Source organism: Apodemus sylvaticus, chromosome 21 (assembly GCF_947179515.1).
Source record: "Apodemus sylvaticus chromosome 21, mApoSyl1.1, whole genome shotgun sequence".
In the NCBI taxonomy this organism is placed as follows: domain Eukaryota; kingdom Metazoa; phylum Chordata; class Mammalia; order Rodentia; family Muridae; genus Apodemus; species Apodemus sylvaticus.
Window position 1 is genome coordinate 36,093,198 of NC_067492.1, and position 22,534 is coordinate 36,115,731.

Genomic DNA, 22,534 nt, shown 5'->3' on the forward strand with positions numbered 1-22,534 from the left:
GAAGGCCAGCCCAGGCCTTGTGGTCTCTACTTACGCCTTTCTCTCCTCGTCCATCCTGTTGATCTGGCCCCCGACAAACACCCGGATCTTGCATTTGCGCCATCTCTTCTTGCGGTGCAGGAGATAGGGGATGAGGAGGGTGAGGCCTGGCAGGGGCGATCCCCAGGAGCCAAGAGGAAAGGACTCAGGACAGAGCCCTCTGTGTCTTTCCACCCCACACTGCCACAGCGGAACTCTCCCCTCTCTGGACCTTAGCTTCTCTGGAGGAACTCAGCAGACTCAACCAACCCACTGGCCATGGTGCTTGGCGGGCTGTGGTTTATTTGGCTAACACAGGAGTTTGACTCTTTATGTTTCAGAATTATCATTATTTGGCGTTTTTGAGACAAGGTTTTATTATGTAACTGAGGCTGGCTTTGAACTCTTGATCTTCCTGTCTCTATCTCCCAAGTGATGGGATGATAGGTATAAAATACCTTGTCCTGCCAATGGTGTGGTTTTTAACAAGCAAGCTGGCGCTGAGGATTTGGCACATGAGGTAGGGTGGGGTGGTTGCTGGTAAAGATCAGGATGATCTTCATTTATTTCTTGAAAACTTATCATCTAGCCAAAGAGGAGGAGACACCCTCCCTATCGTCTCTCCACATAAGGCCAAGGCCCAGCCACCATGAGATCAATGTATGCTCCCTGTGCTTCAATTTCCTTCTTTGCAGAGAAAGACACTGCATGAGGTTAAACCCACAAGGGCACTTGCTGCCAGGCATAGATACACACGTTCCAGCTTGCATAGATCCCATGAACGAACTACACAGTTAGTCTTGGGTATCCACGGGGAGATTGGATCCAGGGCCTGCCCTCAGACGCCCACATCTGCAGGTGCCACATACTTCTAGAGAATGGCGTGGGATCTGTGTGGACCCTACACCTGGCCTTGAATCTCCCTTGGGTTCCTCTCCTGTCATTCCTGCCACAGAGCAGGTACCATGAAAATGGCTCCTGGGTTTTATTGTGGCAGAAATGGTGATGGGAACATTAGTTTAGGCATGTCCAATCAGATGTGGTTTTCTTTTTTGGTACTGTGGTCTACAGGAGGACAGGACTCGTGCAGAACCCACACACATGGAGGGTTGATGTGTTTAACTAGGGCAAGGCTGTGGTCTCTTTCTTACTCTATCAAAGGCAGAGCCATTAAACTGAGGGTTGTGTTTTTAAAACCAGGACAGGCTACGACATCTGTCCACTTTGCTGGCTTCTGGGTCCCACCGGAGGCCTCAGTAAGCGCAACACAGAACAGCATGCCGAGAGGTGCGGAGACCCAGAGGACAGAAACTCCCAGGGGACACAGATGGGTCTGAGGGGACCAGACCTCCATCATCAAACAGCCAGTAGATGTCAATGGTCTTCTTGCCTTGCTCCGACTGGAAGATGGTGCTGGCCTGCTCCTCCTGTACCGATGCCTCTGGGGCTGCTGAAGAAGGGGAAGGTCAGAGCAGAGCCAGCAGATTCACTGCCAGGACCCACCTGAAAATAGCCAGCTTTCCCAGAGAGGTGGGCTAGCCATCATCACCAAGGTAAGCATGCCGTGGCCAGATGCATCCCACAGGCCTGGCCAGACACAGCTAATGTCCCTTCCCATGCTTTATATAATGCTATGTGAACCCTTCCTGGCTCCCAGCTCCCTCTCCCTGGAGGCTGATGGGCACTGGGGGAACCAGTGGTTGGAAGAACACTCTTCCATCTCTGCAGCATCCCCGTGCAGCATCCCCGTGCAGCATCCCCGTGCAGCATCTCCATGCAGCATCCCCGTGCAGCATCCCCGTGCAGCATCCCCGTGCAGCATCCCCGTGCAGCATCTCTGTGCAGCATCCCCACACAGTATCTCCGTGCAGCATCCTCGTGCAGCATCCCCGTGTAGCATCTCCGTGTAGCGTCCCTGTGCAGCGTCCCCGTGCAGCGTCCCCATGCAGCATCCCCATGCAGCGTCCCCATGCAGCGTCCCCATGCAGCATCCCCGTGCAGCGTCCCCATGCAGCATCCCCGTGCAGCGTCCCCGTGCAGCGTCCCCGTGCAGCGTCCCCGTGCAGCATCTCCGTGTAGCATCCCCATGCAGCGTCCCCATGCAGCATCCTTGTGCAGCATCCCCGTGCAGCGTCCCCATGCAGCATCCCCATGCAGCGTCCCCGTGCAGCGTCCCCGTGCAGCGCCCCCATGCAGCGTCCCCGTGCAGATGGAGCTTGTCCATCTTCCTGTACCTCTTCTTCCCCTCACAGATGTAGCAGGCTATCCCCTTACCAGCTGCCCCTTTTCCCCACCTCCCTGAAAGAAGGCAACCGCATGCTGCACCCCTCTGCATATGGCATTTGAACGACTGAGAGGGGGTGGAACTAAATTTACCACCGGCTGGTGTTCTTCAACAGGAAACCAAAACCTACAGTAACCTAGCCTTGGCTATCAGGACACCACTGTCACAAGAGAAAGCCATTTACTCTTGGTCAAATTCCAGGATGACCTTACACTAGCATCCCCACAGGACAAGAGTACCCTGATCTGAGCAGGTGGGGGAGGGGCTGACCCATGCCAGACACAGGTGGCCTAGTGCTTCTGCCACTGGCTCCCTTGCCTCCCTTTCTGGGGTTGAACATGGGATTAACTGCAAAGGGGGAGGGGCATCTGGCCTGTAGGCACTCCTCAGCTTCTGAGGTTCCTCTCATACTATAAGAAAGTTCTAGAAGGTTCTCTGTTTCTTCCCCCAGGGTACCTGGCTGCAGCTTGCGTCCCTCTGCCCTGGCTTCCCACAAGCCAGCTGTTCTGTCTTGCTCCTCCACCAGACACACTGCCTCAGGGTGGAGGGTGCCCCACCAAAGCCATCCTTTCCCCAGCTCTGCCCTCCTCAGCATCAGCCAGGCCTTGTCCTCAGAGCATCCATCTCCCCAGGATGCTCTCATGTCTGAGGGGAGCTGTGTGTCCACTGCACTGAGCTCCAGCTTGGTCCCTATGCCTGTGGACATAGGAATATCTTTGGTCCCCGGGTGACAATACCCCTGCCTGCAAGGAACAGAGTCCTGCCTGCACGTCTGCCGGTCCTGACCATCCTCTGTCTTCTACACTTCCATCACTAATTCAGAATCTTCACAGTCAGCTGCAAATGCTGCAGAACATGTGTCTGTTTTGAGTACCAAGGACAGACCTGAGATCCAATGGCCTTTAGGTATTTTCTTTGTAATGCCTTTCCTCTAGCAGATCCACCTGGTTATCAGAGCACCACAGTGACTTGGAACGTTCTAGTCTCCTTTCTGGCCCAGGCTGGACGCATGACCTTGACCTGGTCAGTCACTCACCCTCTCTCGATCTTACTTCTGTTTGGAAACTGATGGCCTCCAAGGAACCACTAAGAACTGGCTATTGCCAGACTGTGGCACATGCCTGTATTCCCAGCACTTGGGAGGCAGAGGCAGGCAGATTTCTGAGATCGAGGCCAGCCTGGTCTACAGAGTGAGTTCCAGGACAGCCAAGACTACACAGAGAAACCCTGTCTTGAAAAACAAAAACAAAAACAAAAAAAACAAAAACAAAAACAAAAACAAAAAACAAAACAAAAAACCAAAAAGCCAAAAAACAAACAAACAAACAAACAAACAAAAAGCCGGGCGGTGGTGGTGCACGCCTGTAATCCCAGCACTCTGGGAGGCAGAGGCAGGCAGATTTCTAAATTCAAGGCCAGCCTAGTCTACAGAGTGAGTTCCAGGACAGCCAGGACTATACAGAGAAACTGTGTCTCGAAAAAACCAAATCCAAAAAACCAAAATAAACAAAATAAAATAAAATAAAATAAAATAAAATAAAATAAAATAAAATAAAATAAAATAAAATAAAATAAAATAAAAATAGAACTGGCTATCTCTGCATCCGTGACTCGACTAACTTTTCCCTCTCTTCCATTGCTTAGAAAAGGCATTGACGGGGGCTCATACTCACTGTGCGTCTGCAGCGCCTCAGAGACATTGAAGCCCTCATGCATCCTCATGACGCACACCCCGTAGTTGAAGTCAAAGGCATCACTAGAAAGAAGATGCAGGGTCAAGCTGCTGGCCCTGTGACCTGGCTCCCAGGAGATCTGGTCTAGCCTCGGTCTGTGGACTTCAGCTTAATAGACAGGCAGAACTGCAAAGTCATCCACGGCACTCCCTGGGAAACCAAATTGGGTCCTGCTTCATGTCACACTCATGAGTTGTCTTGTCAGCCTCTCTGCCCACAGGAGTGGGGCTTGGTGACTCTAACCTCCACTTTACACAGGAAAACCTGTCCTGGGGTGGGGGCAGCTTCCTCGCGGTCAGAGAGTAGGAATCAAGTAGCTGGGATAAAGATTATGTGGCTGGGACTATAAGCCAACGGAGGTGTACACATAGGAATGGTCTCCCTGTCTCCCTCAATGGCAGGCCAGCTATAAAGGATGTCTGGAAGACTTAGACCCAAGAGTGTATTTACTGACTCACTGATAACACCAAGGTCTCCATGAGGGTTTGGCCCATTGGGCTATGCTTGACCCTCAATAGATGCCTTCTCAGACTGCCTTGGACATTGAAGCCCTCAGGGAGTCCGGGGGCCAGATTTTCTATGCCATGACATAAGTGTGTTAGAAGCAGCTACAGTCAGAGCTAACAGCAGACCCAGGTGTAGGTTGCAGGGCCTCATTTTGATGGTACTTCCCTCTGTGAGGGGCTACAGTGGAAAGACAATCCAGACAGGCGTTCCCTATATATGGAAGGGAAGAGCTGGAGGTGCTCAGGCTGAGAGCCACTGGTGAAGCCTTCCGGGACTGTCCTCAGGCCTAGCTCCCCATCTCTGCTCGATGTCCCACCTCAGAGCTGTGAACCTGGCAACCGTGAGCCTTCAAGGATTCTCCCTTAACAACCACCCTTCTCAGCTCTGAAAAGCTGAAAGTTCCTGCGACCCCTGAGCCTGCATCCTGGGGGGCACAATTGGCCCGCACTTTTTCCAGTTTGCCACAGTTCCCACTGCTCCTCAGAGTCTCACACCTGGCCCACTCCACTCTCTGCTGCCAAAGCCCTGCTGACTTCAGGGTCTGTGAAGGTCAAGGGGAGACACCCTCTCTTAGGGCCACCTCAGCCTTCACCAAGTGACGCAGGTGTCTACGCACTGCCTCTGCTCTGCTTCCCTCTACCCAGGATGCCCCAGTGGCCCCAGCTCACAGGCTGCAGCTACATGCTCACTCACTGCAGGATGCCAATGTAGTCCTCCACTGTGGCTGGGTGGGCAGACTGCCAGTTCCTCTTGAATCCAACCACCAGAATGTTGGGCTTCATTCTTCCCAGCCCTGAGGCCTGCCGGGGCAGGGGAGAAGAGTCGAGTCAGAAGGTGGTCTAGCACCGAGGCCTAGGATCAGCAGGGGCTCTGTCCTGTGACAAATAACCAGGGAGGGGCTCTTGTTCCTCACAGACATCCCCCCCACCCAGGCTTCAAGGGGATCAGGGTTCTGTCTATACAGAAAGCATGAGACTTGAGTTTGTATGTCAAGTTACAGGACCCTTGGGCCACCTAGTTGGTCTCTTCTCCCTTCCTCCCTTCCTCTCTCCCACTTTCTTCCCTCCCTCCCTCCCTCTTTTGTTAATCCTCCTGCCTCTGCTTCCAAAGTATGGGAGTTACAGAAGCCTGCATCCTGTCAGGATCTTCCCTTTCGCTCCCCCTCCCTCTCTGCTCCCCTCCCTCCCTCTGTTTCCCCTTCCTTTCCCTCTCCCTCTTCTTTGTCAGGATTCTTTAAAATATTTGGAGTGAAATCAATATAATAAATTGTCCATCTTAGTGTTGGAAGAGATGGGAGACAGAGCTCTGTGAGTTGGAGGTTAGCCTGAAGATCTACAGAGATGGTTTCAGTTAGAAGTATATAATTCAAAACAAATTCATATAACTCTCTATAGCTATATAGATCTATCATCTATCTACCTATCTATCCAGCTATCATCTATCTATCTATCATCCATCTATCTATCATCCATCTATCTGGGCATGGTATATTTGCCTCTAGTCATAGCCACCACAAAGCTGAGGCACACGATGCTTTTGCTCACTGCTAGAGCACTTGCCTAGCACTCACGAGACACTCTACTTGATCCCCAAGTACCAGCTCCCCTACCCCCCCCCAAAGCTAAGACAGGAGGTTCTTCACATGAGTCAGAGGAATTTGGGGCACACCAGGCAACACCCAGTCAAAAGCTAGCATGCTCTGCATGGTGGTTACTGGTGGTTACTTGTCTCAACAAAAGACAAAAGAATAAAGAAACCCATAAAAAAAAAAAAACCAAATACCAAGTGCACACTTTACTAAGTTGTTATCTCTACCTACTTCTAAACTTTATGGGAAACTCAGGAAAGACCTCACACATTTTTTTTTCCAAGTTGAGAAACAGCTAAAGCCATTGAAAAGGATTCTCAGATGTTTTGAATGAAAACATGGAGCGGTGACTGCACTGCCCAGTGGAACATTCTAGATGTCAACCTGAACGATGGTTCTATACCACTGTGTGGTGGCCGCATAAGCAAACATTTGTTACTTCATGGTTTCCACTTTGCTAATTGTAAACTATATCTGACAAAAATAAAAATAAAAATAAAAGGGGGAAAGGCTTCCCAGCTAACTAGGAAGATGAGGCAGGAGGATCGCAAGTCACAGCCTTCCTGGGCTGCAGAATGAGTTCAAGGCCAGCCGGGATAAGTTGGTGATACTCAGACTCAGATACTTTTTGGTTCATTTGTTTAGTAAAAAGGCACTAAGGCCCTAGGCCTAATACTGATACTGAAAGAGAAAAACTAAACAAAACAAAAAAACTAAAACTAAACTAAATTTAAACTAAACTAAGTCAGAAACAGGATCTGGGCAAAGCCACACAGTCCCCACAGGTTCCCAGGAGTCCTGGCGCTCTTGAGCCAACACAGTTTGAGACATAAGCAAGGGGGGGCCCTCCCACTGCAGGCACCGCAGCTTAAGCTAGACCAGCATGACTGACAAGCACGTGGCCTCACTGACTAAGTCCTGTAGGAAGCCCGGCCAGGACACCTGCATGAGAATCTGGACGCCGCTGCGCAAGTCCTCAGCTATGACGTCAGAGTAGAAGGCCTTGATCTTCCTCTTGTTCAGCCACTTGGTGTGTCCACTGGCAATGAGCCGGAGCTCGGGCATTCTCTGCTTCCGGGGTCCCTGTGAGTGAGGGACAGGTGGTATCACGGCTGTCCTCACCATCCAGCCTGCTCAGTCCTTCTCCTGTCCCAGAGGCTCCCCTGAGACCCGGAAGCACCGAGTGGTGTTCTTGATTAGAGCGGACAAGGGAAAGTGAAGAAGAATGGGTGGTAGATGTAGGGTCAGCCTCAGCTACAGAGTGAATTGAGCCAGCCTGGGCTTCATGAGACCATGTCTTGAAAGAAGGACCTGGTCAGATTCTACTAGGTCTGACCCCTGCCCCTCCTATCCCTGGGTAGACCCTGCCCCATGGTCCCCCCATGCCCCAGGGTACGGTGTCCCTCCCAAGCCCCAAGGAGTACTCACAATGAGCACGTGGCCACAGATCATCAGGCTGAGGTTCTGGGTAAATGTGCTCACAAAGTCCACAAGGGCTGGGCGGAAGTTGGGGGGCCCTGTAAGCACCAGGCACTGGGGGCTAGGAGAAGGAGGAACACAGCGTGAAGTGTCAGGAAAGACCCTTTAGGGCCTTCGTGCTAAAGGCAGATGCTCCCGGACTCCTGCATCCTGACAGCCCTGGAAGACACTTGTGTGCACTGGAACACATATTCCCAGCTGCGACTCAAGGGATCTTTCTGGGGTTTTTTGAGGCTAAGCTACTGTAAGTATCCCTGTCCTTGCCTGGGCGGTCAGACGCACCAGTCTGCCTGCTTCCGGTGCCCTGCCAACCCCAGCGTGGCAAAAGCAGAGTAAAGATCAGTCATAAGGCAACCATTGTTTACAAACTCACTGTACCTTGGCCAGGTGCCCGAACCTTTGTGTTGAGAGGCAGCACAGGTTAAACATTCCTGCCAATCAGAGCCAGGCTCAATGGTTCATTTACCAGCTGGGCAAACAGGGGTAGTTAACATCTCCAAACTTCATTTGTCCTTTTCTGTGTCTGAGGTTAGTACCCTCAGAGGTTTGTCATGAGTGTCTGGGTCACAGTAGGTAGGCCATAGATCTTACTGAATCTAATACAGCCAGGTGAGAGGAAGATGGAAGCTAAGTAACCTCCCTCACCATTGGGGACCAGCTTTGAAGGGCACCCAGGGCAGGCTTGGCACTGCCACCAACCCAGGATTATGTCATGGGAATCAGACCGTGTAATCCTAACAGCATGGCTTCCACTGTGGGAGCTGAGACACGAGAACCTCTCCCTCACTTTGTGCCTATCTGGCAGTGCCAACCCCAGTCCTGCACTGGGCTCTATCACCTTGATGCTGTCATCTTGGTATACCATCCTGGACCTACCAGGGCAGAGGACCATGGCTGGCTCCAGGCCTCCAGCTGGCCCAGAAGCCCTGCTCACCGGTAGTTCTTGATGTGGTCTTCCACCTCATTGAGGCCCACGGAGTAGCTGAGGGCCAGGTTGTAGGAGCCAGCCTGCACTGAGGAGCCCCAGTTCACCTCTGTGGGCAGGAAGCAACCAGTCATGAGGGGGAAAGGGACTGTCCATCTTTCTTAGGCACCTTGGGAGCAAGGCCGTGAATGGATGGACAGCAGGCAGCTCGGTTCCTAATGAGTCTGACACCAAATGCCACATATGTGGTCACGTGATTCAAGGTCATGGAGCTAAGGGCTGAACTCCCACTGCCCAAGCAGACCTCTGCCGGCATCTAGAAGGCCACACATTCAGATGTAGAGCTCTAGGGTTACCTCCCTCAGACTGCAGTCCGTCCAGGACGCTGCTACGTCCACGTGTACAGTCTTTCTCAGTGCCCACCTTTGCACAGTCACTGTTGGTCACCCTGCACTATTCATACACACTGGCAGCTCAGGAAGGCCGCAGTGGAGGCCAGCCTGAGTCCCAGTTAAGGGTGAGGCCAAGGCCAGGCTCCTGTTGGGACGAGGGCTACCCGGGCAAGGAGTTGGGTCCCAGGGGTCGGTAGCCACACACCTGGCTTCTTGTAGATCACATAGAGCAGGAGGAAGAGGACAACTCCGATGGCAATGAGAGCGGCCCACCAGGTAAGCAGGAACATGATGACCACCGAGATCACTGCCCCAAACAGCGCCGCCCACTTGCTGTAGTATCGGAAGGAGGGTCTCCATCCTGGGCGGGGCCAGGCCAGTGCACATGCGCATGCTCAGGAGCCATTCTCCCTCCCAGAGCTGCAGCAATCTCCACACTTCCACAACCAGCGCTGCCGTCCTGCCCTGTACCCACTACCCCTACGGCCCCACCAGCCTTAACTCCCGGGGTGGGTTAGGGAGGCTCTAGGGAGTACCACAATCTTGCCTGTTGGGCATTTATTTCACCATGGTGACAAGACATACCAGGAAGGGAATATCCAGCCCGCCCTGGTCAAACACAGGCCGCCCAACATCAGCAACAGTACCAGATCCCAAGGGTCCTGTGGCACCCAGGGGATTAAAGGGATGGAAAGAGACTTGATTCTGCCTAGCCACTTCTAGTGACTACTGTACCATGGTGCATCTCTAAGAGTGCCAGGCACACTGTGGTCTGTATGGAAACTGTTGGGATAACAGGCCCTTTGAGGATCTAGGATTCATTAGTAAAAGTATTCCTCTGCTCTCTGCTGCCATCTGCTAGAAGGTTTGCAGCAGCAGCAGCAGCACCAGTCCAAAAAAGATCTATGCAATTAAATTGTTACAGTATGAACAGCGCCCCCTAGAGGTGATCGGTGCACAAACCGCTGCACCTTCTGTAACTGGGAAATTCATCCCTTTCTAAAGAATCAAGAATTCTGACATCCGAGAAATTGGTGAAGGGTGGAACTATAAAGGATGCACTGTGCTCCGTAAAGGTTGGCTGGCTTTGTTAGGGCACAGAGATCCCCTTCATGTGGTTCTAAACTAAGGCGGCTTTGGACTGCGGACTGCCCACCTCCACCCACACCTCCCTGTCTCTCCCCGGGCTCCTCCCCACCTCTTGCTGTGGTTGGGAGAGGGTCGGCTCACCAGGTGAGTTGGTGATGGAGGCATGGAAGCAGCTGAAATTGATGAGGGCGTAGGAGCAGAGGAAGAAGTTGGAAATGATGGGCGCGATGGTGTTGAGTTCAGCTTCAAAGACCCAGGGAGAGAGGGGCAACATGTTGGGCTGCCACAGGAGCTGCCTGGCACACACTCACAAGGTGGCCCCTAGCACGGCCAGGCCTGGATGCCCAGTCAACTCAACCTTCTCATCTGGAAAGCGAGTCCTTTGCCCAGTGACGTTCCAAGGGTCAGTGTCTTAGAAAACCTAAGCGTCAGTTTTTTTGAGAAGACTGAGGGAGAGGGCGGGCGGGGCCACTCAGCTGGTAAACACACTTCCCACTAAGCCTGCTGGCCTGAGCCATCACCCGTGTGCTGGAAGGTGTGTCCTCTGACCCTCAGATATTCCCCCTCCCCCATAACAAATGTATAAAAATATTTAGAAAGTAGAAGACAGGGGAATGGACTTTTTCAGGCTACTGGGTGTCCAACAGCAGTGGCCATGACACTTTTTGACCTCAAATAAATATAAGGAATACATTCGTCACTGTGACCCAGGACCCCTGGGAGCGTTTCCCAGTTCTGTCCACAGTGGACTTTCTCTCCCCTGGCCCCAGTACACTCACATAAACGTGTGCATGTCGAGCTTAGGGTCTCTCTGGAGAGCCCAGAGAAAGACAAGCAGTTCTTTGGGGACAGGTATTTCTGCACATAACCTTTCTAGGTCCCCTTGAGTATTTAGGGTCATAGTCCTCAGTTTGGCTAAGTGAGAATCATCAGGCCAAAGGTACCACCCAGAAGCCTATACAGCTGTAAGAAACAGGCCTGGACCTGAGCAGCAGGAGGCAGGGGCGGAGCCTGATGGGGCTTTCCATAGAAAACATAGGGAGCAGGGCAAGGGATGTCACGTTATACGGTAGTCGCTTCTCCTGTTAAATTCTGCTTCCTTGGCTGAATTAACCAGGATATATGGGTATGCGCATCTATCTGTACGGGGCTGGGCCCTCCCACCAGACTCTCTTTCTGCCCATCTGTGGTTTAAAAGCTATGCACTGCCCCTTTGCCCTACAGCTGAGCAAACTGTGGCTTAGAGAAACGACTTAGCAACAGTCATAAGGCAGGAGCAGGGCAAAGCCAGCAGAGGCCAGTCTACCTAACTGCTGTTTGGGTGAGAGGCTGGCGTTACCTAGTTTATGCACGTGCACGGATAATGACTGAGTTAGGTATCACCTGGGCCCATCGCCACCAGGTGTCCTGGGGGGGGGGTGGTGTCCCAGCCCACAGAATACTAGACTGCGGAAGCAGGAAAGAAATAGAAGTTTCCTCCTGACAACACTACCTGGTATGGCTTGGTAGGCAACCCTGTCTGGAGATGGGAAAGGATTGTGTGGCCTTCCAAGGGCCTTTCAGGCTGGGCCTCACCCATGCAAAGGTTTATGCACTGGGACTGGGGTGTGCCTCGGTAGTAAAGTGAATATTTAGTTTGTACCTGGCGCTGGTTAGCTCCATCCCCAACACCTAATAAGTGCTGTTTGCCAAGTGCCCAGTGACGCGGGGGTAAGGGGAGTGGTCCGAGGACCTTCACAGGGGGCCGGAGGAGAAACCGCTTACCAATGATGATGAAGGCCACAGCGATGGCGTAGGCCAGCAGGTAGCCACGCACAGGCTCCCTGTTCTTGCCATAGCCTTTGCCAAAGAAGCCAATCAGAGGGTAGAGCTGGTCTTCGCACAGGCACTGCGGACCGTGAACACCACACTCAAGCCCTAGCTGGGACTGTCCTTTGCCCTTCCCTGGGCCAACCATGCCCTCGACTCTGCGTGGCCCCGTTTAGGACCTCAGCAGGTTTCGATTTCTGGGAACAGTTAAAACCCAGCCTTCGCTCCGCCACAGAGACAGGATTTCCTTTAAGAGTTTGCTAACCCGTTTCCCTTCCCTTCCACCCTGACCTATATCACACGACCCACTTCACAGCAGCTGGGACGAGGGAAGGGGTGGAGCAGGGAAACTTCCTACTCAGCCCTTCCCAGACATAACCCTCCACTCCCAGCACCCCCTTTCTGCAACCTCACCTGGAAGACCTTGGCAGCAGAGACAAGACAGGCCAAGGCAGAGGAGAGGGTGGCCCCAAAGATGCCGGCTGTGATCAGGGGTGCGAAGGCAGACACCATGCTCATGGTCTGTGGGAATGTAGGGTTGCTGAACTAGGAACACTACCGGGCATCCCTTCCCCCCCAGCAGGCTGCAGTCCTGACATCTCAGCCCCCCACAGTCTCCCCAATCTCTCTGGCCTTGGGGGTCCAGCAGCCAGGTCCACGGCTTATACCTGGTAGTAATTGATGAGACCATAGCGGCAGCTGCGCTGCTGGGAGCATTCCGTGAAGTTCCAGCCGTAGCCACAGGCTAGCCCTTCACAGGGGCCTGGGCCAGGAGTTATGGTGTCGTTCACGTCCCCAGAGGCATCTCTCACCACACAGGAGCCTGAAATGAGGGAGGTATGTTGTAGGATGTGTGTGTGTGTGTGTCCTTTCTTCCCTTTACCCTCTCCCCCATCCCCCACGCTGGCCACCTCTGCAGAGGGTAGGACACTATGGACAGGTCAGCTTATCATGTGACAGTGTTAATGATAGCAGCAGGTATGGAGGTATTGGGGGGGGGGTACCTGGCAAACCCAGCAAGACAATGCCCTTATTTTTGTTGTTGTCCCCTTTAAACCCAAGGCAGGGAGAGCTGAAGGGATGGGCTCTATGTCCTTAAAGCAGAGACCTGACTCTCAATACCCGAGAGCCCATGAGAAAGTACAGGTCCCCTAGCCACCTGTGAACAGCTCGCTTCCAAGGCGAATGCTGGAAACAAGAGAGTACCCAGAGGTTCCCCCAGAGCCTGGCATTGCTTCTCTAAGGTGAAGGCAACAGCAGTGACCATGGGACCACTAAACACTGTGCATAGTCTTCACGCCAGAATCTGGAACCACCATGTCTTGAGGTATTCGAGGAGCCTGGTCTAGCCTCCCTCACCTTGAAGAAGGAGAGGTGACAGATACCCCAGAAGCAGGGCTCAAGGACAGTCCTACAGAGCTCTCCCAGGTAGAAGCCAGCCCCACACAGCAGCCTCCTCCAGCCCTACCTCAGGGCGGATCCACTTTTCTCGTTCTCACCGTCCACCATGCTGGCTACTCACCAATGGTAGCCGAGATGGCAAGGTAGGAGATGGTGGTCCAGAAAATGGCCATGAGTGTTCCCTTGGGGATGGCTACAGCAGGGTCCTGTGGGAGGCATGGGGTTATCAGGCAGCCTGTGGGATCCCTTTGGGCCTCAGTGCCTTGGCAGAGGCTGGGGTGGGCAGCAGACCCCGCCCTTGGACCCTCAGAACCTGTGCAACCCTGGAAGAAGAGGGTCACTGACTGAGGACCTACAAGACGGCCATCACCCCGGGATCCTAGGGTTGAAACCCGTAAGGTGAGAAACCGCATCAGCTCCGTATCACACCCAGAGGACCCAGGGTAAGGCTCATTGGGGGTAGTGGGGGGAGGGGGGCCTGTGCCTGGCTCTCCACCTCAGACTCACCTGTGGCAGCTGGCCACAGCTGGAAATGCAGCCAAATCCTCTTCACCTAGCTCTTTGTGTCACAGTAAATCATCATTAACTAACTAATTTGCCTGGCTCTCCAGCAATAAAGACACAGAAGACATTCCCCCAGGCATTCTCCTGCTCCAAGAAAGACATTTTTCCCAACAGAAGTGACACTCATTTCCCACCCCTTACATCCACCCCCACAGATTATAGCCCCCCTCCTTCTGGGCACCTTTTCAAACATAATTCCCTGAGATATGGTCTGGATGATCCCACCCAGCTAGTGAGGAACTGAGGGTGGCGAGAGTGAGGATGGCTCTACAGAGCTTCGTTCGGGGGTCTATAAGACTGACCCACAGACCCACAGACCCACCGACCCACTGACCCACTGACCCACTGACCCTGTTTTTCCACAGCAAGCTCAATTACTGTTCCACTTCAGAGACTCAGACCCCAACCCAGGGGGAAGGCCAAGCCTGCCATGAAAGACTGCAAACCTTCCAGTGCCCCGTGAGGCCCAGTAGACAGATCACAATGTAAAAGGCAGGCTGACAGGCAGAAGAGAAAGCAGAGCTCCACAGAGGAAGGAGGCGGCCACCCCGGGGAGACACCCTAGGGAGACTCGAATCTGCTGAGGTCTCTGTCAGGGAATCCTATGACCCTAGCCTTACTAGCGATGCCCAATGATCTGAGTTGTGTCCAGTGAGGTCCTGGTTCCAATTCCAAAAGGTCATGGCCACCTGAGTGTGGAGCTGTTGGGGTTTCTCACACCAAAGGACTTCCTAGGCCTCAGCAGTGGCTTTAACCCAATATCTACGGTGATGAGCATTCTCTGACCTCCTCACCACACATCCACCCAGGATGTCAGAATGCGCCCTGATTTGCTAAGAGGTTCTTAGAGGTGTAAACAGAGATGAGGTCATTCTTGCAGGGAGCAGGGACTCCCGAAGTGACTGAAATCCTGAGTGACTGTGTCAAGGACTCCGAGGCCTTAGCCTGCTGAGGCTCTACAGGGATGACAAAGCTTTACTTGGGAGTCTAAGTGAGTGCACACTCGTGTGCACAAAGACCGGAAGCATTCGTAGCTTCCTCTTCCGCTGGGATGCTTACAGTCTGAGGTGGCTCACCTACAGAGACCTCATGCCAAGGTTAGTAACCTCTCCCCTGTGCTGTACTTAACAAATATGTAATGCAGAGATTCTGGGTTGCTGGTGGAAGGAGGTGTGCTTCATTGGAGTGCCAGTCCTTCACCAGACTCCAGTGCTCCTGTGCAAGTGTCTGTCTTTCCCCTGTTCCCTCACTGACCCTAGGATAGCTGGCCATGCTACATGCTGGATGAGAGTGAGCCTCAGGTGATGACTGGTGTCATATTAGAAAAGATGTCACCCATCATTAGAGTGACACAGGTTAAAATGACCATCGGTTCACAGCAATGTCGTCAGGATCCACACAGCTAGGACAAAGCTAGAAAGGACCCATCCTCAGATTTTTAGAGGGTCATAGTCGTGTTGTCAACGCCTTCACTGAGGTTGCCAGTCTCCTGAGCTGGCAGATGCATATGTTTAAGGGTCCTGGTTTGTGGGGACTTTGTAGGCACAGGAAGAACACCTAGCCCTCAGCCTGTCTCTAGTTGCCACCCTTATCTTGGTCAGAGATCTGGAGGTCGGCTTACAAATCCAACCCATCTCCTCCTAGCTGTGTGCTCTGGGAGGCCCTTCCACATTTCTGAGACTCAGTTTCCCCACCTGGTGTAAAAGTGCTCATAAGTGGGAAGTATGGTTGGGGACCATGCCATATACTTCGCATCCCCGGCCAGCATGATACACAGCAAGAGCACCGGAGCTCAGATCTCCAGGACCCACGTAGAGCTCGGGGCAGTGGCCTCTGTAATCCCAGGGCTCCCAGGGCCAGATGGGAGGCAGGGAGAGGAGAATCTCGAACTCATGAGCCAGGCAGCCCAGGGTGGGCCAGAGTAGACAGTAAACAAGCCCTGTCTCAAACAAGGTGGAAGGTAAAGGCCAGAACCCAAGGCTATCCCCTGTTTCTATTACATATACCTTGTATGTGCATCCTTAAGCTTACACATATGAGCATATGTGCACACACACACACATCATATATACACAAAACATGAGAAGGTCTATGAAATGGGGTCAGCGATACAGCTCAGTGGGTAAAGCGCTTGTACAGACCCTAATAACCTGGGTTTGATCCCTAGATCCCATGATAGAAAGGGAAAACATTCTTGAAGCTATCCTCCGACCTCTGTATGCATGTTGTAGCATGCACACAACCACACTCACACATGCACACCACACACACATAGTAATCATTTTTCAAGCCACAGAGAGTGTTAAGTGAGACCTCTCTAGTTTACTAGCTTACACTGTGTGGCTCCTCACCGCTGTGTGGCCATGGTTGGCCTCTGACCCTCTCTGTGCTTGGCTTACTGGTTGGCATGATAGCAACAGGGCAGAGATGACAGCCAGCTCCCTGCTCTCCCATTCTCTGCTCTAAACGCTTAACAAGAGTCAGCCCTCTGAGTCTGTGCCTGCTCTGTTAGTCTCACTTTACAGCAGGGGAAGCTGGGGCTTACAGAGATTGCCCGGAGTCTTGCAGTGAGGGGCCCTGTCGCTGAACAGGAAGGGCAGAGCCAAGTCCAAGAACCAACTTAAGGCCTGAGGACAGAGGGCACTACAACGTGCCACTGCACCTGGCTCTCAGATAGCTGCTGGCCCTGACCCTGGGCACTGGGAAGAGAAACTTGATGACTGTGGTGATTTGAATATGCTTGGCCCAGGGAGTGGCACTATTAGGAGGTGTGGCCTTGCTGGAGTAGGTGTGTCACTGTGAGCATGGGCTTTAAGACCCTAGTTCCCTGGAAACCAGTCTTCTCCTAGGAGCCTTCATATGAAGAGGTAGAACTCTCAGCATCTCCTGCACCATGACTGCATGGACGCTGCCCTGCTCCCACCTTGATGATAATGGACTGAACCTCTGAGTTGCCTTAGTCATGGTGTCTGTTCACAGCAGTAAAACTCTAACCAAGACACTGTTGCTGAGATCTGAAGAGGGGTCAGGCTGCAGGCCATCTGCCAGCTGCTCTCTTGACAGGGTGTGGCAAGCAAGCATCCTGCTCTCCAGGCCTCACTCAACAGGAGGCTCCTGCCCTCCAGCTGAGCAGGCTGCTTTCTCTCTTGTCTCCAGGACATCTGGGTTTGCTTTCGGTTTGGTTTGGCAAAAATAAATAAATAAAATAAAAATAAAAATAAAAATAAAAATAAAAATAAAAATAAAAATAAAAATAAAAATAAATGGTGCCTCACAGAGCCCAGACTGTCTCTGAACTCATTGTGTAGGAAAGAATGATCTCCATCTTTCCTGATCCTCCTGTCTCAGCTTTATGAGGGCTGGGATTACAAGGCAGCACCACAGTGCCCATTGTGCCCACTGTGCCTACTGTGCCCACCACACCCAATTGTTAACTCTGTGAGAAGCACAATTGAGAAATGCCTTCAAGGGGGAGAGAGACTAAGGTCAGAGTTCAACACAAGACCACTTTGGCCCACTAGCACATCCCCACCTCTTTGGTTTCTGCAGGCAAAGGCCCTCCTGTTAGCTCACCTTACAAAGGCTTTAAGCCACACCCACCCAGAAGATCTGCTGTTCCTTCTGTTCCCACTCCCTCTGCACTACCCTTTGCATTGCCGCTTTGATTACACTCTCTACCATTCAATCAACAAACACACCGAGCACCTAGCTCATGTCTGACTCTAAGCTGAAAATAGAGCCAGAGACATCGGGCTGACATCTTATGCCGGGAACACACCATGGTGGATGGCAGGTCAGGCAGAGATGTTGTAGGAGGGATTTGAAAGAGACACAGAACTTTGCAAAGTAACAGGAACAGAACAGAGCATAATAGGTCTTTTTTGGGCACAGGCCTGTCGTAAGCAAATAAGACAGTCTTCAGGGCAGAGCTGGGGGTTCTGGGAATGATACCAGGGTTCCGGTATGCGGGTCCTCTGTGGTACCAGACAGCTAGGACAGCCTCTGCTTACCTTGAGGTCCCCGGAGATGTTGGCCCCTGCCAGGATGCCAGTGGCAGAAGGGAAGAAGATGGAGAACATGCCAAAGAAGCTGCCGTCAATGCCTCTCCAGTCGGGTACCAGGTTCTGAACAAAAATGTCCCCTGAAAAACCAATGCCTAAGTCAGAGCTACCCACAGTTGCCCATCTGTGCTGGCTGGGTTTGTGTGTCAACTTGACACAGGCTGGAGTTATCACAGAGGAAGAAGCTTCAGGTGAGGAAATGTCTCCATGAGATCCAGCTGTGGGGCATTTTCTCAATTAGTCATCAAGTGGAGAGGGACCCTTGTGGGTGGTGCCATCCCTGGGCTGGTGCTCTTGGGTTCTATTAGAGAGCAGGCTGAGCAAGCCAGGGGAAGCAAGCCAGTAAGAAACATCCCTCCATGGCCTCTGCATCAGCTCCTGCTTCCTGACCTGCTTGAGTTCCAGTCCTGACTTCCTTTGGTGATGAACAGCAATGTGGAAGTGTAAGCTGAATAAACCCTTTCCTCCCCAACTAGCTTCTTGGTCCTGATGTTTGTACAGGAATAGAAACCCTGACTAAGACAGCCATCTAACCGGGCCCAGTCAAACAGCAGTGGGATACTTCGAAGCCTGTGGCCATGGGAGGAAATCCCGGCCTCTTGTGTTCATTTAAGGAGTCAAATACACAGACCAACCACAATACACGGACCTCTGTCCCTATCCACAGAGCACCGCCGGGACTCCTGACCTCACGTACCATGGTAGCTGTAGAAGCCTTTGGAGGCTTTGTCCTCAGATGCTGGGATCAGTGTGCCCACCAGATAGTTGGCAAAAGACACCATGATGACAAGAAAGAATAGCACCTGGGCCTGGAGGAAAGGACACCAGAGGTCAGATGGCCACTCCAGCCTTCAGGGGCCTGTGTGGTCCCTCACTCCGCCAGACAGTGAGGAGTCAGGGACATGACAGTGAACAAGCTGGCCTGAGACTAGAAACAGGGATGGGGCTGGGGAGATGGCTCAGCGGTTAAGAGCACTGACTGCTCTTCTGAAGGTCCTGAGTTCAAATCCCAGCCACCACATGTAGGCTCACAACCATCTGTAATGAGATCTGATGCCCCCTTCCGGAGTGTCTGAAGACAGCTACAGTGTACTCACATATAATAAATAAATAAATCTTTTTTTTGTTTGTTTGTTTTTGTTTGTTTGTTTTTTGGTTTTTTCGAGGCAGGGTTTCCCTGTATAGCCCTGGCTATCTTGGAACTCACTCTGTAGACCAGGCTGGCCTCGAACTTAGAAATCTGCCTGCCTCTGCCTCCCAAATGCTGGGATTAAAGGCATGTGCCACCACCGCCCGGCTAAATAAATAAATCTTAAAAAGAAAGAAAGGAAGAAAGAAAGAGAGAAAGAAAGAAGAAAGAAAGAAAGAAAGAAAGAAAGAAAGAAAGAAAGAAAGAAAGAAAGAAAGGCTATAGCCAGGCGGTGGTGGCACACGCCTGTAATCCTAGCACTCTGGGAGGCAGAGGCAAGCGGATTTCTGAGTTCGAGGCCAGCCTGGTCTACAGAGTGAGTTCCAGGACAGCCAGGGCTATACAGAGAAACCCTGTCTCGAAAAAAAGCAAATCCAAAAAACAAAACAACAAAAACAAAAAACAGAAAGAAAGAAAGAAAGAAAGAAAGAAAGAAAGAAAAAAAGAAAGAAAGAAAGAAAGAAAGAAAGAAAGGAAGGAAGGAAGAAAGGAAGAAAGGAAGAAAGGAAGGAAGAAAAGAAAGAGAGGCTATGATGGGGTCAGGTCAGGGGCTCCACTATCAAGGTGGCCTGGAGCGGAAATGCCCAGCAGCGGGTACTTCTGAGAGGAAGTCTAGTGAAGAACCACGCGGAGCCTGAAGAGCCAGGAGGCCAGAGAACATGGAGACTCAAGGCAGCAGGCCAGGCCCCACCCAGTCCAAGGCCCCCTTCTGGTCGAGCCTGTGGCCTGCAGCCCAGCCATTCTTTTCTTTCACAATATGAAACCTCTGACTGAAAGCAGGATCTAGCGGGATTGAAGAGCACAGTTTCTCGCCTCCCTTTGCCGCTCTGTGTGGCCAATGGGGCGCGAGCAGGAGCGATATGCACAGCTTCTGCTTCAGCCTAAAAGTATGGAGAGAGAATTCCCTGCTTTTTTTTTCACTCCTCCCGGTCCCTCTGCCTGGACCACAGATGTGATGATGGTGGCCATTGGGATCCAGGTCCATCAGGGTCACATTCAGGGATGGAAAGGTTACAGGATGGAAGGAATCTTCACGCCTCTCCCCTGCCCCATGGAAACCACCATGTAGCCCTACACCGCGTTCCTGGGAGTGTTATCAGAGACAGAACAAAGTCTGTCTCAGGGCTGTTTGTTTGTTTGTTTGTTTGTTTTTGTCCTAGCAGCCGCACTTCAGTCCTAGTGGATACACCGAGAAGAGGCAGAACCAGAGCCAGACCCACCTTCTCACTCTCAGCTTCCTCACCTTGGACTCCCACTCCATCCCAGCCAGCGAGATGGCCAGCAGCACAGTGACCGTGACCACGCCGATGACGCGGATGTCATTGATGGGGTCTACGATGGGTGTGCCGTACTCCTGGGGGGAGCAGACCAGCCGTGTGTCCGGTTTTCACCTCTACTCCTTCAGACCCCCACCCCGACTTCACTGAGGGCACACCCTGAGACGATACGTCACCCCTCCCGCAAAGAGCTGCCGTGTGGGCGTGGACAGCATGGCCCAAAGGCAGCAGGCACCCTAAAGGGGGTCTTGTGAGGGTGGTCTACACTTAATAGACTTTTATTGTCACTCGAAGTGACCAGACTTGGTCACTGGTAGGAAAGATTAGGCAGGAGAAGGAAGGCCTAGTCTGGTGTGAGGAGCAGTGCGGGGAGGCTGTCCAGCACCCTCTGCTCCATGCTCTGCCCCTCACCTGAAGTAGGTCCCGGACAGTCTCCGCAAAGCCCACGGTGTGCATGGCCACACCCACAGCATTGGCGAAGGCGAAGATGAGGCCAATGGAGCCCCCCAGCTCTGGTCCCAGACTCCGGGAAATTAGGAAATAGGTGCCACCTAGTGGAGGCAGAGTAGAGGGCCAGAGAAGAAACAGTGTGCTGCAAGAGGGGCAGGACCGAGGGCCCCAGGGTGGGCAACTGAGGCCACCGTGAGAGGTAGAGAGCCCCCCACAAGTCCCCATCTGAAGCAAGGCGGGCATGACGGGGTACACCAGGGGTGGGGACGGTAGCTCAGGAAGCATGGGCTCCAGGTAAAGATGGCCCCAGAACTCACCTGACTTGACCTTGCCGTTGGTGGAGATGGCCGAGATGGAGAGGCCAGTGATGGATGTCACCAGGACCGACAGCAGGATGATGAGCCAAGTGAGCACTGTGTGGGGGTGAATGGGAGCACCCCAAAACTCAGCACACTTCTCAGGTCAGCCCCCTCAATCCCCATGTGACCCGAGTCCCTTTCTCTGAGCCTTGGTTTGTCCCCTGAAGAATGATGGGTCTCAGCCAAGAGGCCGAGGTGCAGGCCTGTCACCCCAGCATTTGGAGGTAGAGCGCTCAAAGCCAGCCTGGGCAATACAGAGAGAGACCCTGGGTCAAAGCAGGAAGAAGGAGCTGGGCATGGTGGCTCCCGCCTTTAATCCCAGCATTCACAAGGTAGAGGCAGGTGGGCTCTCTGTGAGTTCAAGGGCAGCCTGATCTACAAGGTGAGTTCTAAAACAACCAAGTTTGCATAGAGAGACAGAGACCCTGCTTTAAACAACAGTAACCCCCCCCCCACACACACAAAAAAAACCCAATATACAATTCATTAAAAATGAGGACTAGAGATGTACCTTAGTTGGGAGATTGCCTGCCTGGCACTAGGCCTGGGGTTGAGCCCTAGTCCCACATAATCCAGGCATGGTGGACACATCTTTAATCCTAGTAGCTAGAAATCCTGGTAGCTAGGACTCTAAGGTCATCCGTGATTGTTACATAGTGAGTTTGAGACCTGGGATAGACAAGACTCTGTCTCCAAATGAAAATAAAAAGCCAGGGCACCTGGGAGTTAGCAAGGTGCTCAGTAGAGTGCCTGGCTTGCAAATGGGAAAATCTGAGTTTGATCTCCACAACCCACACAGAAGTCTAGGCAGGGTGGCACACACCTGCAAGCCCAGTATTGGGGAGGTAGAGATTGCTGGCCAGCCAGTCTAGCCTAATTAGTGAGATCTGGGCCAGGGAAAGGCCCATCTCAAAGGAGGCGGAGGGCTCCTGAGGTTTTCTCCGGCCTCTGCACATATAAAGATGAGCATGAACACGCGCACAGACACACACACACACACACACACACACACACACCTCCCAAGACTAAGATAAGTTGGTCTGTCTACCTTCCTCAGTGAGCTGACTAATAGGAAGTTCATGTGCCAATGTGTGAGTAGTTTCCAGGCACGGAAAGGACGGCACCTCCGTTGACAGTAAAAAGGAAGCAGTAGTTACACACGCACTGAGCACCGTCAGGTACCAAATGCTGATTCCCAGCGCCTTGTACGCTGCACAGGCGGGGACTGTTTGCAGACCCATTTTACCCACAAGGAAAACAAGGCTCAGAGAAGGTTAGGAACTCAAGGCTACCCAGCATCTGAACCCATTCTTGCGTCCCACTGCTGAGCACAAATCCTCTGCGATAGAAGTTGGCTCACCGAGGTCTCCCCGACACTGCTGACTCTGCAGCCAACAGTCTCTACCGCT

The 22,534-nt window shown here is 52.5% G+C and overlaps 1 protein-coding gene across 2 annotated transcripts in view; it reads right to left on the reverse strand.

The window, feature by feature from the left end:
* Nucleotides 1-22,534, reverse strand: part of Slc12a3 (solute carrier family 12 member 3) — a 37,700-nt gene that overhangs the window by 12,526 nt on the left and 2,640 nt on the right. The window contains exons 4-22 of one of the 2 annotated variants that reach the window (XM_052166685.1): nucleotides 21,084-21,179; nucleotides 20,728-20,867; nucleotides 20,283-20,393; nucleotides 18,548-18,659; nucleotides 17,800-17,930; nucleotides 13,347-13,431; nucleotides 12,493-12,647; nucleotides 12,239-12,346; nucleotides 11,780-11,903; nucleotides 10,157-10,258; nucleotides 9,132-9,287; nucleotides 8,544-8,643; nucleotides 7,559-7,670; nucleotides 7,073-7,213; nucleotides 5,236-5,342; nucleotides 3,976-4,058; nucleotides 2,573-2,650; nucleotides 1,367-1,468; nucleotides 35-146 (exon numbers count right to left, since the gene is read on the reverse strand). In XM_052166685.1, coding sequence (XP_052022645.1) covers nucleotides 35-146; nucleotides 1,367-1,468; nucleotides 2,573-2,650; nucleotides 3,976-4,058; nucleotides 5,236-5,342; nucleotides 7,073-7,213; nucleotides 7,559-7,670; nucleotides 8,544-8,643; nucleotides 9,132-9,287; nucleotides 10,157-10,258; nucleotides 11,780-11,903; nucleotides 12,239-12,346; nucleotides 12,493-12,647; nucleotides 13,347-13,431; nucleotides 17,800-17,930; nucleotides 18,548-18,659; nucleotides 20,283-20,393; nucleotides 20,728-20,867; nucleotides 21,084-21,179 — 2,155 coding nt within the window. The remainder of the gene's footprint in view (nucleotides 1-34; nucleotides 147-1,366; nucleotides 1,469-2,572; nucleotides 2,651-3,975; nucleotides 4,059-5,235; nucleotides 5,343-7,072; nucleotides 7,214-7,558; nucleotides 7,671-8,543; nucleotides 8,644-9,131; nucleotides 9,288-10,156; nucleotides 10,259-11,779; nucleotides 11,904-12,238; nucleotides 12,347-12,492; nucleotides 12,648-13,346; nucleotides 13,432-17,799; nucleotides 17,931-18,547; nucleotides 18,660-20,282; nucleotides 20,394-20,727; nucleotides 20,868-21,083; nucleotides 21,180-22,534) is intronic. The other variant, XM_052166684.1, reaches the window with a different exon arrangement.